An 18,985-nucleotide genomic window follows, 5' to 3' on the forward strand; every position below is an offset into this window, starting at 1 on the left:
ACCAAACTTTTTCCAGCCCTAACATTTTTGCATTTGCTATTTCATCTGTCGAGGATGTTCTTCTCCTTGATCTTATCATGGGTAGCCCCTTGTTTCAATTCAGCCTCAGTTTAAATGTCCCTTCTCAGAGAGGCCTTCTCCAACCACTTAATCAAAAGTAGCCTTCCAGTCACAGGCTAGGACAACAATCTATTTTAATTTCCTACAAGGCATTTATCACAAGCTGGTATTCTCCCTGTTTATTTGTTTATTGCCTATCTCATGCCCACAGACTGTAAGCTCCATAACAGTAGTGAACCTGCCTTGACAGTAGATTCATTCATTCCTTTATGCTCAAGGCTTGAACAGTGCCTAGCATGCAGCAGATACTCAAAATTTATTTGTACTCAATCTACTCTTATTTGGAGATCATCACTATTCTGATTTTATCTAAGGATAAATAACAAAATTTCATGTTTCTGAATTTCAAAATTTAATCCATCGAATAAATAAATTTGTCTACATTAACCGGAAAGCAAAATTCAAAAAAAAAATTTTTTTAGATATTCTAAATCAGATAATTATAAAAAAAACAATATGTCTAAAAATTACATTCACATTAAATCAAGTCATATTTTTCCAGCCACTAGTTTAGGTCATTATAAAGTTTACTAGCACTGAGGAGGATAAAACCAAATGTCCATCAACCACTGAATGGATAAACAAATTGTGGTATATCCATATAAAGAACACTACTAAGCAGTAAAAAGGAATTAATTTTTACTGATATACACAAAGATATGGCTAAATCTTAAATTATGCTCAATGAAAGAAGCCAGGCCAAAAAAAAAAAAAAAGAGAGAGAGTACAAACTATATGATTCTATTTATATATAAAGTTCTAGAAATAATGACAGAAAGCACCTCAGTGGTTATCTGGGGGTGGGGGTATCCAGGAGAGAATAACAATGGGGAACTAGAAAACTTTCGGGAATGATAAACATTATTCATTATCTTGATTGTGGTGACTGGTATAATCATGGGACAAAACCTATCAAGCTGCATACTTTAAATACATGCAATATATTGAATGTCAATTATACCTTAATTTAAAATCTTTTATTTTTAGAAATCAGATCAGATCACTCCCTCACTTAAAACCCTTCAATGACTTTTCATCCTCCAATAATAAAAAACAGAAAATTTGCTTTAAGTTTTATCATTATAAGGGAGTTAACATTTAAATGGAATGAAGAGCAAACTAATGTCATAAACTGGTTACCAACAGCTAATAAAAACCAAAGGCATACTTCAATAAGTTTTAATTTTTAAATTCAAAAAAAGATTTAAGTAATATATTCACAAAAATTCATTTTATACTTCTAAATCAAAAAGCTAAATATGTGGTAAACTCTCACAATTACCTGTAGAAGGTGGTGATTTCTCTGGGTGTTTTGCATTTAAAAGTTTTCTGCTAATAAATATATAACCACAGGGACACGATTTACATGCAACAGGAACCTGTATAAAAATAAGAAAAAGTGTATTATTATTATTTTTCTTTTAAACTTTTCAGTGTTTATGTAGTCTTCTGAATTGAGTGATAAATTACCAAAGCATGAATCATAGACTTATTTAAACACCACTTCCTTAATCAAATTGAGACTGGTATTGTGTCTTGTACATCTTCACATTCTCCTAATGCTTTACAATACCATGTATATAGAAAATGCATGATAGGGGCACCTGGGTGGCTCATGGGTTAAGCCTCTGCCTTCGGCTCAGGTCATGATCTCAGGGTCCTGGGATCAAGCCCTGCATCTGGCTCTCTGCTCAGCAGGAAGCCTGCTTCCCCCGCCCCTCTCTCTCTGCCTGCCTCTCTGCCTACCTGTGATCTGTCAAATAAATAAATACAATCTTTAAAAAAAAAAGGAAAAGAAAATGCATGATAAACATGTGCTGATGGGAAAACAATAACAGAATCAGAACAAGGGAAACTATGTGGGAAAAAGGTAGTATTTCCTAAAATATCTGTTTGATAGCAGTTTATTAGCACCAACTGGAAAAGGGAACGTGGCTGGAAAGTAATTAAAGTAATTCCAGAATAAAAATGAAGACCCAACCGGAAAAGTGAGGATGGAAATAGAGAAAAGGTAGATGGGCCAGACATTTCAAAAGGGGAGAATACTTCCACTATTTTCCCAAAAAGAACAAAAGCATTAATTTGAAAGATATATGCACCTTTAGATTTATTGCAGCATTATTTATAATAACCATGATATGGAAGCAACCCAAGTGTCCATCCATAGATAAATGGATGAAGATGTGAAACACACACACACACAGGAATATTACTCAGACATAAAAAAAGAATGAACTTTTGCCAGTTGCAACAACATGGACAAATCTAGAAAATATTATGCTAAGTATGTCAGAAAATGACAAATATGAAATTATGAAATCTAAAAAACTTATGCATGAAATCTAAAAAACAAAACTAATGAACAAACAAACAAAAGCAGAAAACAGACCCATAAATATAGAGAACAAACTGATGGCCCCTTGTTGCGGGGGGGAGTTAGGGGAACAGGCAAAATGAGTGAAGGGAGTGGGAGGTATAGGTTCCTAATTTTAGAATAAGTAAGTCACTGGGTTGAAAAGTATAGCATAGAAAATACAGTCAATGGTACTGGAGTAGCCTTGTATGGAGACAGATGGTAGCTACATTTATCGTGAGCATAGCATAACCTACCTATAGGACTGTCAAAACACTATGTGGTACACTTGGAACTAATGTATGCCAACTATACTTTCCTTAAAAAAAAATTTTTTAAGGGAAAATACTGAAAATTACTCTAGTTCTAATAGGAAAGGACAATTACCACTAACAAATTAGAGAGGACAAATTAGCACTAACAAAAAAAGAATAGTTTACAACAACTACTTTGTGGGACAAAAGTACAGCACAAACAGAAGAGAATATAGGAGGAGTCAAGATCAAGGATCTTTTAGTCTCAGCTCCAGAAAGGACATTGGATAAAACTTAAGCTTTTCAAACTCCTGTTTCTAAATGTGTACATTACAAGTAGCTCCTTTCTCTATTTCAAGTCTATGATTTTTCAAAAGCCAAATGTCACTAAAAATCATTTTTAAAATGTTTTGATTTCTCCACAATCATTTCACTCATTTAACTTTAATGATCCTTGAAATCAAGACACATGAAAAACCAGAAATTAATCTCAACAAAAAGTACTCACAAAATAATTTATGGTCAGAAAATTGCAATTCATCTTTTAAGATAAATTCCATTTGCCCACTGTTCTGCTTGTGTAAAAGTTTAGTTACAATTATAAAGCTTTTTATCCAGGATCACCTGTGTGGCTCAGTCTGTTAAGTGGCTGACTCCTGATTTTGGCTCTGGTCATGATCTTGGGGTCCTAGCATTGAGCCCTTTGTAGGGCTCCATAATCCGTGGGCAGTCTGCTGAAGGATTCTCCCTCCCTCTTCCCTGACCTCAGTGCACGCTCTCTCTCTAAACTAACTAACTAAATAAATAATAGTAATAATAATAAAGCTTTTTATCCATGTATGTAAAGAATGCTTCAGAGTCTGAAATATAAATACTTGATCTTATTAAGCTAAATTAATATTTTGGCATAATTCTTTTTCTTTTCATAAAAACACTGAACAAAGGATCTCTAGTTTGCATTTAAGAAAAATAACAATGACTCATAAAAATAATCAAACTCCAGATAGGTCAAATAGCAAGCTTTATAAAAAATTTGATGAGATTCTTTCATGCCAGGACAGAAAATGAAATGTTACATTTTTTAATACTGTAAAATGTACCCAAAATAGATGTTTGTCATTTTAAAAATTTCACATCTTCATAGAAACTAAACTCGAAGGTACTGACTCATTTCCTTTATACTTACACACATTATTAAGGACATTCACTGTAATATAAATTGTTTTAAATTACTGTTATCCAAAAAACACAGAGTCATGATGTTCTTATTCAAAAGATCCTTTGCTAATTTGCAAGCATTTTCTTCCAGCTACTAAAAATGAACAAATTTAAATTTAGGTCTCTGTATTATACACAAGAAAAATACATCAACACATATCCTAAATTAACAGAGGGCTGCACGTAGGTATCTCAGACATGTACATATGGCTTTGGGATGAAAGAATGCACAAACAAACACTAATTGATAAGCTGATTTTCACTCCTTAGAGAGTGTTTTATGATCAAGAAACATTTACGTGCCTGAGCTGAGTCACCCAAATAAAATTTTAAAATGGAAAACTCCTTCTCTCAATACCAACTCTGAAAAAAATACAACCAACTGCATCACAATCCAAATCCTAGAAAAAGAAATATTAAATAGAGTAGACTTCAGTAATATTAATCTCTTCACAGTATAATTTGGTTTCAAACAAAAAAAACCCTACATCTCCTTCAAATTTCAGTTGTAATGCCAACAATGATACTAACAAACGTTCTAATTCTATACTCTCAGTGTTTTGAAATAGGGGGGAAAAAAAAACCCAAGGTTTTGTTTATTGATGACTTATTAATAGTTCATCAATTTATTCCTTGAAAAGTACATTCAGGTTGTTTTTATGTTTACAAGTAAAACAGCTAAAAACAAGTAAAAGGTTAAAAAAAAAAAAGGGTTAAGGAAAAAGTGCAAGAAACCAGATCCTGTTCTTACATTGTTTCACTGATTCTTAAAAAAGTTTAAAATAACCACATTATAGAGAACTCATTTACATTCTTGCTGCTAAGACAATCAAAGTGACCTACAGTAGACATATTTGCTACATAACACATAAAATTTCCTATAAATGGAAAGAAAAAGCTGCTCTATTTTTAAAAAAAATTAAGGCAAAAGCAGAAACATACACAAAAGATACAAGGAAACTAACAAGAATCTTGAATATTACTACACACAAAATGGCTCAGTAATTTGAGCTACTGCATGTGAAACCTCTCGAAAATGAAAAGTATTGTGGTTTAGATGTTTCAGAATGGTATTTTCAACAGAGACATGTAAAGGAAATGTTATAAAACAACTGAAAATCTAGTTCTTTCTTGTTTGCTGATCTCTGTACCTGTTTTTAAATCTACACACACAGATACAGAACATATGTAAATCTATTCAAGTGGTGCAATCTTCTCAAAATTTAAAGATTTTACATACCCTTTTATGTTTATAAACTATTCCTAGTACTAATATTCATCAAACAACTTAGAATACCAGTAATCTAATGATGTTTAAAAAATGACTTCTGGATTATAATTATTTTTAAGATTTTATTTATTTAGGGGTGCCTGGGTGGCTCAGTGGGTGAAGGCTCTACCTTCAGCTCAGGTCATGATCTCAGGGTCCTGGGATTGAGCCCCGCATCAGGCTCTCGGCTCAGCAGGGAGCCTGTTTCCCTTCCTCTCTCTCTCTCTCTGCCTGCCTCTCTGCCTACTTGTGATCGCTGTCAAATAAATAAATAAAATCTTTAAAAAAAAAATATTTATTTATTTAATTGACACAGAGAGAGACAGCAAGAGAGGGAACACAAGCAAGGGGAGTGGGAGAGGGAGAAGCAGGCTTCCAGATGAGCAGGGAGCCCGATGTGGGGCTCCATCCCAGGACCCTGGAATCATGACCAGAGCCGAAGGCAGATGCTTAATGACTGAGCCACCCAGGTGCCCCTATAATTTGTTTTCTTTTTTATAACTACAAAGAAGCTTGTACTCTCCAATAATTATAAGTAAAAATTAATCTTTTATTTCCTTCAAACCAGTCACTTTTAGTAAAAGATATATCAATTTTAAGAATCACCAAAAGTTTTAGGGATGCCTGGGTGGCTCAGTTGGTTCAGCCACTGCCTTAGCTCAGGTCATGATCCCAGGGTCCTGGGATGGAGTCCCACATTGCACTAGTTGCTCAGCAGGGAGCCCGCTTCTCTCTCTGCTTCTGCCTGCCACTCTGCATGCTTGTGCTCTCTCTGACAAATACATAAATAAAAATCTTAGAAAAAAAAAAAAGAGGGTCGCCTGGGTGGCTCTCTGCCTTCAGCTCAGGTGATGATCCCAGGGTCCTGGGATCAAGCCCCACAACAGGCTCTCTGCTCAGCAGGGAGCCTGCTCCCTCCTCTCTCTCTGCCTGTCTCTCTGCCTACTTATGATCTGTCAAACAAATAAATAAAATCTTTAAAAAAAAAAAAAGAATCGCCAAAAGTTTTAATTAGCTCTTATATTCTCTTAAATATTTACAATAAAGAACAAAACCAACATTCAAAATTATGTAGCACCTTCCCCCCTTCCCAAAAAATTCATATATTTAAGTCTTAAACCCCAATATCAAGGTATTTGGAGGTTAGATAATCAGATTTAAAGTCATGGTGGTGGGGCCCCTCGTGATGGGATTAGTGGCCTTATAAGAAGGGAACCAGAAAGCTCTCTCTTTGCCAGATCTTGGACTTCCAGCCTCCAGAACTATGAGAAAATAAGTTGCTATTGTTTGAGCCAGTTAACCTATGGTATTTTGTTATGACAGCTGAGGGAAAGGGAGGATATATTGTGTGCGTATAACAAAATTAATGTATGTTTATAAACAAACTGCTGATCACATTTTGTTGTACAATTACAGGGACTCCTAAGAAGTTTATTGTCCTTTCCTTTTTCTTTAACCAGGATATTAAAAACAGGTTACTTTTTCCAAAAGATTAGTTTACGCCAAGTAAAACAAGGTCAAGGTTTGCAGTAACTTATGCCCTACAGACACTGGAATACATAAAGCATAACATGTCAACCTTATACTTCAGCACAGTTAATTGGAACAAATGGAAATGATTTAAATATTGATACAATGTCCTGCAAAGAGACTTAAATTAGGAAGTCCATTTTTCTTAGAATTTAACAAATTTAGTTTATGTGGTAAACTAAGTCAAATGGTAAGAATGGAAGTTTAACTCTACTTTGGAAAACATAACTAAATTGTTTTTTTACTGCATATTCAATAAACTCAGAACATCAATAAACTCTAATTCTCCTTGCACAATCTTCCTTCCTTGAATTTCTACCATGCCCATAAAAGATACTGAATAAAACATGTAACATTTTCGTTTACAAGATTTGATCAAGGTACAAGATTGCTCTTAAAGAATGTTCCGACATCAGCATGCTATTTTTAAAAAAGTCTCCAGCCATTTCAAATTACTCCTGATTTAAAAAAAAAAAAAAAAAAAAATTAAGGGGGAGGAGAGAAGTATTCATTTGGAGAAAATTCTCTTAGTAGAAAAGAAAAAAATTACACCGAGAGCTGCACACTGGCATGAAATAAGGGCCTTCGGATGGTTTTAATTCAGTTTTAACTCAGTAGGTTGTAAGGAACGTCCATTATTCCAGTAAAGAATGAGGCATGCATAAAACTAAGAAACTGTAAAATGAGATTTTTAAATTACAACTATGACACTATTAATTTTGTGTAGAAAGGAGTCATTTAAATTTCATGAAACTACATATAAATTTTTTAAAAGATCATGAAGCAGAAACGCCAAATTTTTAACAGCGGATACGGTGGCGGGTGCGGGAAGTGAAGAGAGCCCAGAAGGAAAGGGCTTCAATGGGGGCGTTATTCAATAATGTTCCACAAAAACAATGTAAAGATCCACGATTATTTCCATCAGAAATATAAGAAATATATTTAGGAGGGAAAACGTCCAAATTCACTTAAACTTCAAATCATTGATTGCGGCCCCTTTTGTCACATTTAAGCGTCCGCCCCGGTCGCGGTGGAACAGTTTTGGGGTTCACAGTATACATCTGATGGGAACAAAGCAACCCTGCGTGGCAGGAGGGGCGTTCGGAGCCTGGAGCCTGGACTCGGGAGTCGGGCACACCGGGCATTCTCGTCGCGGCAGAAGGGGACTGAAGGGGCCGTGCTCGTCCACTTAGGCCACTGTCCCCACACTCCCGCCGCTGTCACCCAGAGCCGGCCAGGCGACTCTGGGAGGCTCCGGACAGGGCGCCCGGTCCGCTCCCGACAAACCCACGCCTCCCTCCCGCGCCACGGGCTGCAGGACACACACAGTTGCCCGGCTAACGCCTCCAGGTGGGGACCAGCCACTGCAACCCCGGGAGTCCCCCTGGCATCCCCTCGGCTCAGCCCGGCCTCCCACCATGGACACCGAGCCCACGGGCCAGACCACCCGGCGAGGCGGCCTCTCCACAGCCAACCGCCGCCGACAACGGCCGCCTGCCCGCGCTCCCGCCCCGCCGGCCCCCGGGTCCGGCCCCCGGCGCCCACCTGTTGGTCGCACTCGGGGCACGATTTGGTGGCCATCTTCACTTTCTTGGCTCTAGTTGCAGACATGCTCTTCTCCAGCGGCGGCGGCGGCGGCTGTGGCAGTGGCTGTGGCGGCGGCAGCTCCGGCTCCTCCGGCTCCTCCCCTCGTATCTCAGCAGCCCAGCCTCCACCCGCCCGGTCCCCGCGGGCCAGACCGAGGATTGAACGGGAGCGCGCGCGTGTGCGCGAGCCCGGGCGGAGCCTGAGAGCAGCGGGGGCGGGGCAAGGCGTCCGCCCGCCGCGGCCACGGGCCTCTCGCGCCTGCTCCGCGGGACCGCGAAGCGTGCTCCCACCGGGACCGCGAAGCGTGCTCCCACCGGCACCGCGAAGCGCGCTCCCACGGGCGCCGCTCAGGTCCTCGAGAGCGTCCGGATACTCACGAGAGACCTCCTGAACCGTCCGGCGGCTATAACCGTCCGGTTATGGCCACGCCTTCTCACGGCCCCGCGGACGGCGTGGGGGCGTGGTTAGGGCGGGACTCGGCCGTAACGGGCGTCGGGTTTGACCAACGAATGCACAGGAGGGCGGGCCTGGTGCGGGGCCCGCCCTCTCCCCGGGAGGAAGGAGAACGTGAGTGAAAGAGGTGGAAGGGAAAGTGCTTACACAGGTCCTGGCATTTAATACACTAAAATAAATGTTAGCAACTTTAATCGCTGAGGAATTGTAATAGACACCTGCTGAGTCTGCTATATACCAAGCCCTAGACTCGACACTAAGACGTAAAATTCAACGTTAAGTCAAATATTTATTGAAGAAAGGTCAATACTGCCAGACAAATATAAATACTAGGAAATGCCCGCCCTCAAAAAATATCCAGACTACTGTGGTACATGGCCTAACTAGAATACAGCAGAACTGGATTGTTGATGGGAGGAGTAAATCGTTTGACTATTTAGAGCTGTATATAAAAATTTACAATCCTCAGGATGCCTGGGTGGCTCAGTCGGTTAAGCAGCTGCCTTTGGCTCAGGTCATGATCCCAGGGTCCTGGCATCAAGCCCCACATCGGACTCCTTGCTGGGCGGGAACCTGCTTCTCCCTCACCCTCTCCCTCTGCTTGCTTGCCTGCCTGCCAATCCCCCTGCTTGTGCTCTCACTCACTTTCTCTCTCTTTCTCTCTCTCTCTGTGTCAAATAAATAAAATCTTAAGAAAAAAAAAATTTACAATCCTCTTGGTCTTTGACCTAGCCTTATAATCTAGCAATTCCGCTCTTAAGAATCTGTGCAAAAGATATTTTCCACCTGTACTCAAATCCATTTGTGCAACGATGAGGTGCTTTGTGGCACTGCTTGTCAGAGCAAAATGAGAAACACCCCAGATGTCCAACAACAAATTGCTTGAGCAAGTTAAGATATGCATACAACAGAATATTCCTGCAACTCTTTAAAGAATGAAATAGGTCTATGTGAACTGATACAGTGATCTCCAAAATACAGTTAATTGGAAAAACAAGGCATAGAACTCCCTTAAGATTGTGCAAAAATAATGCAAAAATGTATTTATACTTGCATATGCATTAAGAAACTGGAGAAAAGGAACTGGGGGACAGGCGTAGGAGGGAGAATTATTTTTCATTCCATATCCTTTTGTTTTATTTTATTTTTCTACGAGGTAAACCTAGTATGGCCTTTTCCCCCATAAAGGGATAAGGATTTGAACACAACTACTGAGGTACTGAGGAAGCCAGCAGACCCACCGTTGAAGAAGGAGTTAGTTGTCCTAGAAAGCTTTGTAGAAAAGTTGTCACAAAAGCTGAATCCCTAAGGATGTCAACTGGTGTTCTTAATCAAAAGTGAAGCTGTACTGGGCAGATGGGACAGTAAGCAAAGGCAGAGAGGTCAGCAATTTGGTGTTGTGTAACACCAAAACCAGAGCAAAGAGTTAAGGCTGGGGAAGTGGGCCATATCTAGTTATGCAGGTTTTTGCTACCATGGGAAGAAGTTCAAGCCTCATCTTGAGGGCAATGGGGGAAGTTAGGGAGTAATGGGATTCGATTTGAATTTGAGAATGACTGGTCCTGCAAATTACATCAAGTATCAGACCTGAGGAAAGAAAGGTCAGGGGCACCAGGATATCTCAATCAGTTAAGCGGCTGCTTTCAACTTGGGTCATGATCCCAGAATCCTGGGATGATGCCCCATATCCCACTCCCTAATCAGCAGGAAGTCTGCTTCTCCCTCTCCCTCTTTGCCCCTCCCCCATGTCGTGCGCGTGTGCGCGCTCACACACACACGCACACACACTCTCTCTCTCCCTCTCTCTCTCTCTCAAATAAATGAAATAAATATAATGAAATATATATATAATGAAATCTTAAAGAAAAAGTAGGTAAAGGAGGAGAGGGGAGGGATTAAAAAAAAGAATGAAGTCCATAGTATTAGAGCTTGAGGAGCCATTTTGCTGGGGAGGGAGTGATCAGAGATATTTCCAGCATGACTCTGAAGTTTCTACGGCAAAGGACTGGAAGAATAGAAGTAACAGTGGAAGGTAGTGCTGCAGCTTTCCAAGAATGGTGTGGAGCATAAATCAGAAATCTAAGTCCTGCCATCCAGACCCTGAGGCGTTTTCTGAAAGTTTCATTTGAATTGGTCCATTTTCTGGAAATTTCCTCAAAAGGCCACTTGGCTGGGGTAGGTGTTAAGGAAGAGGTCTTTTTTTTTTTTTTTTTTTTTAATTTATTTGACAGACAGAGATGACAAGTAGGCAGAGAGGCAGGCAGAGAAAGAGGAGGAAGCAGGCTCCCCTCGGAGCAGAGAGCCTGATGTGGGGCTCGATCCCAGGACTCTGGGATCATGACCTGAGCCGAAGGCAGAGGCTTTAACCCACTTAGCCACCCAGGCACCCAAGGAAGAGGTCTTTAACTTTATGGGGTTTCTGAAATGGTTCATGTGCCAGAGACTGAGAGTTGGTTGATGTAAACTTCATCTAGGTCCCCCTTTCTCTCTAGCCACCTTCTAGCTAAGACTAGAAGATCATGGCCATGATCATATATGTGGTGTTATCTCTGGCCTATTAGATATAAACCTGTCTGCTGAGTAGGATTTTTTAGAAAGGTTCTGAGTTCTTGATAAAAATGAACGGATTAATGTAAAAAAAAACTTTGTCTTTTGCCTTTTGCACTTTTTGTGCTTTGCCTTTCACACTTTTTCTTACTATCTGTGGAGTAATGAACATGAGACCCTAAAGGTACAGAAGTCATCTTATGACATGAGACAATGAGGTGTTGTGCTAGTTAGTTATCTACTGTTATGTAACAAATTACACCAAAACGTGGTGGCTTAAAACAGCAAACACTTATTATCCCACTTTCTGTGGGTCAGAAATCCAGGTGTGGTTCTGCAGTCTCACCTGAATGCTCAGCTAGGGGGGATCCACTTCTAAGCTTACTCTTTTGATTGTTGGCACGCCCCACTGTCCCTCATCACATCCACATAGTCTCTTCACAACATGGCAATTGTAAGTTGTCTCACAATATGACAATTTGGCTTTCCCTAGAAAAAAGAATGAGAAAGGGGCACCTGGGTGGCTCAGCGGGTTAAGCCTCTGCCTTCAGCTGAGGTCATGATCTCAGGGTCCTGGGATGGAGCTCCACATCCAGCTCTCTGCTCAGCAGGGAGCCTGCTTCCCCCTCTCTCTCTGCCTGTTTCTCTGTCTACTTGTGAACTCTCACTGTCAAATAAATAAATAAAATCTAAAAAAAAAGAATGAGAAAGAACGTGCATGAAAGAAGCCACATTCTTTTTATAACTTAATCTCAGAAGTGGCATCCCCTTACTTCTGCTATATTCCATTAGAAGCTAGAGGTACCTAGGTGGCTCAGACAGTTAAGTGCCCAACTTTTGATTTTGGCTTAGGTCTTTGACCCCCCCGCCCCCCACGGGAGTCAGGCTCCCTGCTCTGCAGGAAGTCTGCTTGAGGATTTCCTTCCCTCTGCCTTGACACACCTCCTTGCACGCATACACTTGCATGCTCTCAAATAAATCTTGTTTTGTTTTTTTAAAAGATTTTATGTACTTATCTGACAGAAAGAGACCGAGAGATCACAAGTAGGCAGAAAGGGAGGGGGAAACAAGGTTCCCTGCTGAGCAGAGAACTTGAAGCAGGGCTCAATCCCAGGACCCCAAGATCATGACCTGAGCCGAAGGAAGAGGCTTAACCCAGTGAGCCACTCAGGTGCCCTCAAATAAATCTTAAAAAAAAAAAAAAAAAAAAAAAGCTAGTCACCCAGCCCACACTCAGAGGAGATCACACAAGGGCAAGAATACCAAGAGGCAGGGCTGTCTACCCCAGATGCCATGCATGGAACTATGATCAATCCACTAAGGATGAACAAAAAGCTAGGAAGTGGGGCGCCTGGGCGGCTCAGTAGGTTAAAGCCTCTGCCTTCGGCTCAGGTCATGATCCCAGGGTCCTGGGATCGAGTCCCGCATCGGGCTCTGTGCTCAACAGGGAACCTGCTTCTCTCTCTCTCTCTCCCTGCCTCTCTGCCTACTTGTGATCTCTGTCAAATAAATAAATAAAATCTTAAAAAAAAAAAAAAGGCTAGGAAGTGCCTGGGTCCCTGACTGCATTGTTAAGTAACTACCCCAGTTATGGCCTGTCTCCCTAGAATCCTTATAATGTGAAAGAGGGAAAATAGTTCAAAATAAGACACAGCTCCACCCCCACCAGAAGAGAGAAGAAGAATAACATCAAATGTTGGGGGGAAGAGGGTATAAAATGGTGTAATCTCTTTGGGAAAAGGTCTAGAAAACTAAATATACACATAGCCTATGACCCGGTATTGACAATCTTAGGTATTTATCCAAGAGAAATGAAAACAAATGTCCACAAAAAAACTTGTGCAAGAATATTCACAACAGCTTTATTTATAATAAGCTCAAACTGTAAAAAAAATTCCACAAATGTTTCAAACAGGTAAACAGAAAAATTGTTATATTCATTTCATGGAATACTAGTCAACTTATATTTTTTTTTTTTTTAAAGATTTTATTTATTTATTTGACAGAGAGAAATTACAAGTACACTGAGAGGCAGGCAGAGAGAGAGAGAAGGAAGCAGGCTCCCTGCTGAGCAGAGAGCCCGATGCGGGACTCGATCCCAGGACCCTGAGATCATGACCTGAGCCGAAGGCAGTGGCTTAACCCACTGAGCCACCCAGGCGCCCCACTAGTCAACTTTTAAAAGGAATGAAATATTGGTACATACAACAAAATGGATTAATTTCAAAAACATGATGCTTAGTTAAAGAAGCCTTACACAAAAGAGCACATACTATACAATTCCATTTATGTGCACTTCTAGAACAGCCAAAACTATTTCATGGTAGAAAAAAATCAGAGCAGTGTTTGCCTTTAGGGATAAGAGTGGGGATAAAATGAAAAGGTATGAAAGAACGTTCTGGGCTGACAGTAATAGTCTATATCTTCATAGGGGTTTGTGTTACACAAATATTTGCATTTATCAAAACATACTAAACAGTACAATTAAGATTTGGACATTTTATCGAATTTAAATTTACAAGAACAAGAGCCTGAAGGCAATATTGGACTCTAGGTAATGACAGGTATGCTGAAGTATTTAGGGTGAAATGTGCTAATGTCTACTACTTTACATTACAATTCATATTTTAAAAAGGATAGTTACATGAGTAGATAAGTGATAAAGCAGAGTAAAATGTCAAATGGTACAATCTAGGTGATTGGCATATAGGTGTTTACTGTAAAATTTGGGTATTTTGTATGTCTGAAAATTTTTGTAAGTTACAGTAAACAAAATCTACTTATTTAAGCCACTGCTCGTTAGGTTTTCAATGATCTGCTATCAACATATTCCTTACTTAAACTGATACCAAAACAAGGGTTTTCTACAAAGTGGATGAGACTGGCCCTAACACTTATTCATTCATTTAACAAACATTTATTAGGTACTTACCATGTGCTGGACATTGTGCTCTTGATAGGGGTATGACCTTGTGAGCAAAAAAGTCCCCACTATTGTGAATTTTATAATCTAGCACAGAAGATGACAAACACATACTATCACACAAATAAACATATAACTACTGTGATTATAGTTATGAAGGAACCATCCTGGAGTCCTAAGGCCATGACAAGGGGACCTGACCTACAGTATGGTGGGGTAATCAGGTAAGACGTCCTGGAGGAAATGTGTGTGACAGGCAGTTAATGACATGAAGACCAGTAAGCAGCATGAACAAATTAACTGAGGTCAAAGGAAGTGAAAGGAGGCTACTGCGGCAAAAGCACCAACAGGAAGAGGAAGACAGAGTCCAACACACTGACAGGTCCTAGAAGAGTCCACTTTCCACTGGGCTTTGGACGCTATCTCTGTGCCCAAGATCTTTCATGCATACCATTAAAGTGGCTATAGGTGCTCTAGTCTCACTTAAGCAATTAGATCAAGGCAGGAAGTTCTTTAATAACAGCTATTATGTATATAATAAACCAAAATTCAAAATCACTTTTTTGTTTTGTTTTTAAGTAAACTCTACCCCAGTATGGGGCTCTAACTCATTACAATAAGATCAAGAGTTGCATGCTTGACTGACTGAGCCAGCCAGATTCCCCTGAAAGCCACTACTTACTCCTTTTTTTGGTTGATGTTAATTTATTTACTTGACAGACAGAGATCACAAGTAGGCAGAGAGGCAGGCAGAGAGAGAGAGAGAAAAAGAGGGAAGCAGAAGGGCAGAGAGAGAGGGAAGCAGGCTCCCCGCGGAGCAGAGAGCCTGACTTGGGGCTCCATCCCAGGACCCTAGGATCATGACCTGCCAAAAACAGAGCTTAACTCACTGAGCCACCCAGGAGCCCTGCCACTTCTTATTCCTTTTGCAATCAGGACCCAAGCTACCTCAGGGACAAGGTGGGAAGATAAGATATAGCAACCTCCACCTCCACTCCTTTCTTTCGACACTCAACCAAGGAGCTTTTGAAAGCTTTGTTTTTGGAGCACTAAGAAGGTATTTACTATCTCACATAACCAAAATACACTAATAGTAGTTCAGGTACAACTCAATCCGTGTGTTTGCTCACAATGAACAAGGGTTCATTTCTGCCTCTCAAGTCTATACCCCTTTTTGGAGGGGGTAAGGATAATTGATAGGATAATTCAACATCCTATAACTAACTGCTCCTTTCCCTCTCTCATCACATTTCACTGGTTCTTCTTGGAAGAAACCACTCATTTGGAGTGAACAGGGATATCTGCTTTTTTTTTTTTAATATTTTATTTATTTATTTGACAGAGATCACAAGTAGGGAGAGAGGCAGGCAGAGAGAGAGAGAGAGAAGCAGGCTCCCTGCTGAGCAGAGAGCCTGATGCAGGACTCGATCCCAGGACCCTGGGATCATGACCCAAGCTGAAGGCAGAAGCTTTAACCCACTGAGCCACCCAGGGGCCCCACTGCTGACTATTTTAAACGAAAGTCCATCATCCAGCTCTGGAAGTCTAACGAGAGGTCTGAGAAGTGAGGGAAGGATGGATGGCCACAAAGCAACTACTACCCAAAGTAACTATACACCACCACTTTCTTCCACATTGGCCAACCTTATGTGACCATTTGACATCACCCTTGTGCTTGCTGACTTTCATATAAAGTCCTTCCCACACCTCTAGTTTTAGCCTCGTTACCCTATCAGTCTGACCTAAGTCTCAGGCTTCATTCTTGATTCATTCTTCATTCTTGAGAAGGAATTCACAACAACATTGACAGATTCTTTGACAACCCAAGGATGGAGCAGTAAAATCAGCAGGTGACTCCAGACCAGGGCACCGAGCCAGGGGAGTAAATTAGAGCTGAAAGACAAAAACACTCTGCTCACAAAGCCTTGTGTCATAGTACTTGGGCTGCTTCTACCCAAAGGAAGGGACATCTTTTTTATTTTTTTTAATTTGCAATAATGCATCCCATGGTCTTTAATTCTTTGGCTCACAGTCAAATTCTACTTTAGGGGATTTCCATTCCATCTTTCCCTCCATTCCTTGTCCTCCCTCCTTCCCTCTATGTCTCTCAAGTAAAATCCATTCCAGATGCCTTTTCCTCACCTCTTAGCTTTTAGGATTCCTTAGCTATCCGTCACAGATTAGACACAGTAGATCATCAGAAGGGAGAGAAGCAGGAAGAGAACCATCCCAATATCTTTACCCCAACTTAATCCATGAATGCCAGAAGTAACTACATCTAGCTACATAATCATAAAAAGGCCCTTAATAGGGGCGCCTGGGTGGCTCAGTGGTTTGGGCTGCTGCCTTCGGCTCGGGTCATGATCTCAGGGGCCTGGGATCGAGCCCCGCATCGGGCTCTCTGCTCCGCAGGAAGCCTGCTTCCCTCTTTTTCTCTCTCTCTCTCTGCCTGCCTCTCTGCCTACTTGTGATCTCTGTCTGTCAAATAAATAAATAAAATCTTTAAAAAAAAAAAAAAGGCCCTTAATAATGGTCTCTGATAACGCCACTTATATATTTTTTTAAAATAATGATGGACGAAGGATTGGCTTTGTGTGACAGAATAAGTATTATCACTCAAAAGCACCAGTATGCCATGCCTACTGTGTGCACGGCTCTTGTATCAGAAACATGCTTTCACTTCTTTACTCAAAAAATATCTTCTGAGGGGCACCTGGGTGGCTCAGTGGGTTAAAGCCTCTGCCTTCAGCTCAGGTCATGATTCCAGGGTCCTGGGATCGAGCCCCACATCAGGCTCTCTGCTCAGTGGGAAGCCTGCTTCCCCCTCTCTCTCTGCCTGCTTCTCTGCCTACTTGTGATCTCCGTCTGTCAAATAAATAAAATCTTAAAAAAAAAAAAAAATATATATATATATATATATATCTTCCGAAACCCTGAGAGCTTTTGCTTATTCCCCTAAAACCCTCTTTACCCAGATTTTTGCATGGCTGAGTCCTAAGCATCTTTCACACACACATACACTCTGGGTTGTTCCACATTCCTCCAATGAAGAAGCTCAAAACTCAGGGGCAGCCTGTAGTTTTCCAGTATATTAGGTATCTTGCAGTCTTCATGTTCTGCCAGGGTCTGAGAAGGTATTAAGTTGAGCCATATGAAACTGCCTTAATATAAAAATGAAAATGTTGCGTTTTTCAGAAAAAGAAAAGTTTTATTCAACCAAAATACACACTATTAGCATTAACTGCTTTCCCCCAATGATAAATTTCTCCAAATATATTTAAAATTCAGCATTGTTGAGAAGGAGTTGCCACCGGAGCTGCTGGAGGGGACCATGGCCAACTGTGAACGCACCTTCATTGCCATCAAGCCCGATGGGGTCCAGCGCAGCCTCGTGGGAGAAATCACCAAGCGTTTGGAGCAAAAGGGATTCCACCTCGTTGCTATGAAATTAATTCAGGCTTCTGAAGACCTTCTCAAGGAGCACTACATCGACCTGAAGGACCGTCCCTTCTTTACCGGCTTGGTCAAGTACATGCAGTCAGGGCCCGTGGTTGCCATGGTCTGGGAGGGCCTGAATGTGGTGAAGACAGGCCAAGTGATGCTTGGGGAGACCAACCCTGCAGACTCCAAGCCTGGGACCAGCCGTGGGGACTTCTGGATCCAAGTTGGCAGGCACATTATCCACGGCAGCGACTCCATGGAGAGTGCGGAAAAGGAGATTGGCTTGTGGTTCCAGCCTGAAGAGCTGGTGGATTACAAGAGCTGTGCTCAGAGCTGGATCTACGAGTGATCAGAGAGCAGACCTCCATTTTTTCATTCCATTCCATTCCCTCTCCCTCCCCTGAGCAGGGGGCCAGGCTCTAACAAATTCACTTAATTTTGAGACCTTCCTTCTAACCTGGAGGGCATCTCCTGGAGCTGGGTGTGCTCACTGTACAGTATTATGTGCTGCTGTCAAATTAAAATATTTCATCCCCCCCCCAAAAAAACAATTCAGCATTGTTAAAATTTATTCAAATCCTTCGATTACTGTTCTCTATTAGAGAGTGCTCTGTTTCTTAGAGTTTAAAATGATGACAAATGATACATAATTTCAACTTCTTTACAATAAGATGCTACTGTTAGGTTTTGCCTGAGTTAAAAGTAATAGAATACTCTCTTTGCAGACCACCATACAGTTACCAGAACCTTCTTTTTGGTTGCAATGATGGTTTTAACACACTTGGTAACTTCTCCAACATCCAACCATCATCCAGACCACTTTCATTTTTTGTCAAAGTTTATGATATTCTCTAAAATAGGCCTCTGCTCTTTCAAATCTTAAGGTATGAGCACATCTCTAATCATCTCAGTTTGTGATCCTCCATCAGCTGGTGTTACCTACCCATTTGTCCAACTTTTTCACCTTTCCTATTGCAGCCAGGTGTCGAGAAATTGTTGTAGCAGAAACTCCTAAGTCTGCTGCGAGGCTTGCTGTTTTGGGGTTAGCTTCCACCATGGCTCTCAATTGATCTTCATTTAAAACAGATCTGGGTCTCCCTCGAGGCTCATTTTTCAGACTCAGATCCCCAGAACGAAATTTTTCGAACCACCACCGGATAGTCCTTTCACTAACAGAGCCTTTTCCAAAGACAGAATTGATGTTTCTACTTGCTGTGGCTGCACTGTGTCCTAGTTTAAATTCATATAAAAATAGTATTCGCAAATCTTTCAAAGATATGGTACTGTTC

The 18,985-nt window shown here is 40.9% G+C and overlaps 2 protein-coding genes across 3 annotated transcripts in view; one reads left to right on the plus strand and one right to left on the minus strand.

Annotated features, from left to right (window-relative positions):
- Positions 1 to 8,571, minus strand: part of CUNH16orf87 (chromosome unknown C16orf87 homolog) — a 31,047-nt gene extending 22,476 nt beyond the window's left edge. The window contains exons 1-2 of one of the 2 annotated variants that reach the window (XM_004744110.3): positions 8,291 to 8,571; positions 1,403 to 1,499 (exon numbers count right to left, since the gene is read on the minus strand). In XM_004744110.3, coding sequence (XP_004744167.1) covers positions 1,403 to 1,499; positions 8,291 to 8,356 — 163 coding nt within the window. In that variant the 5' untranslated portion in view covers positions 8,357 to 8,571. The remainder of the gene's footprint in view (positions 1 to 1,402; positions 1,500 to 8,290) is intronic. The other variant, XM_045076021.1, reaches the window with a different exon arrangement.
- Positions 8,572 to 8,828: 257 nt separating this feature from the next.
- On the plus strand, positions 8,829 to 18,231 carry LOC101674654 (nucleoside diphosphate kinase A-like). Its single transcript, XM_045076022.1, has 2 exons — positions 8,829 to 8,899; positions 17,544 to 18,231. The coding sequence occupies exon 2, from the start codon at positions 17,587 to 17,589 to the stop codon at positions 18,043 to 18,045; it is 459 nt and encodes a 152-aa protein (XP_044931957.1). The 5' UTR covers positions 8,829 to 8,899; positions 17,544 to 17,586; the 3' UTR covers positions 18,046 to 18,231.
- Positions 18,232 to 18,985: the final 754 nt, after the last annotated feature.

Source organism: Mustela putorius, unplaced genomic scaffold, assembly GCF_011764305.1.
Source record: "Mustela putorius furo isolate JIRA1106 unplaced genomic scaffold, ASM1176430v1.1 tig00000174_pilon_pilon_pilon, whole genome shotgun sequence".
NCBI lineage: Eukaryota > Metazoa > Chordata > Mammalia > Carnivora > Mustelidae > Mustela > Mustela putorius.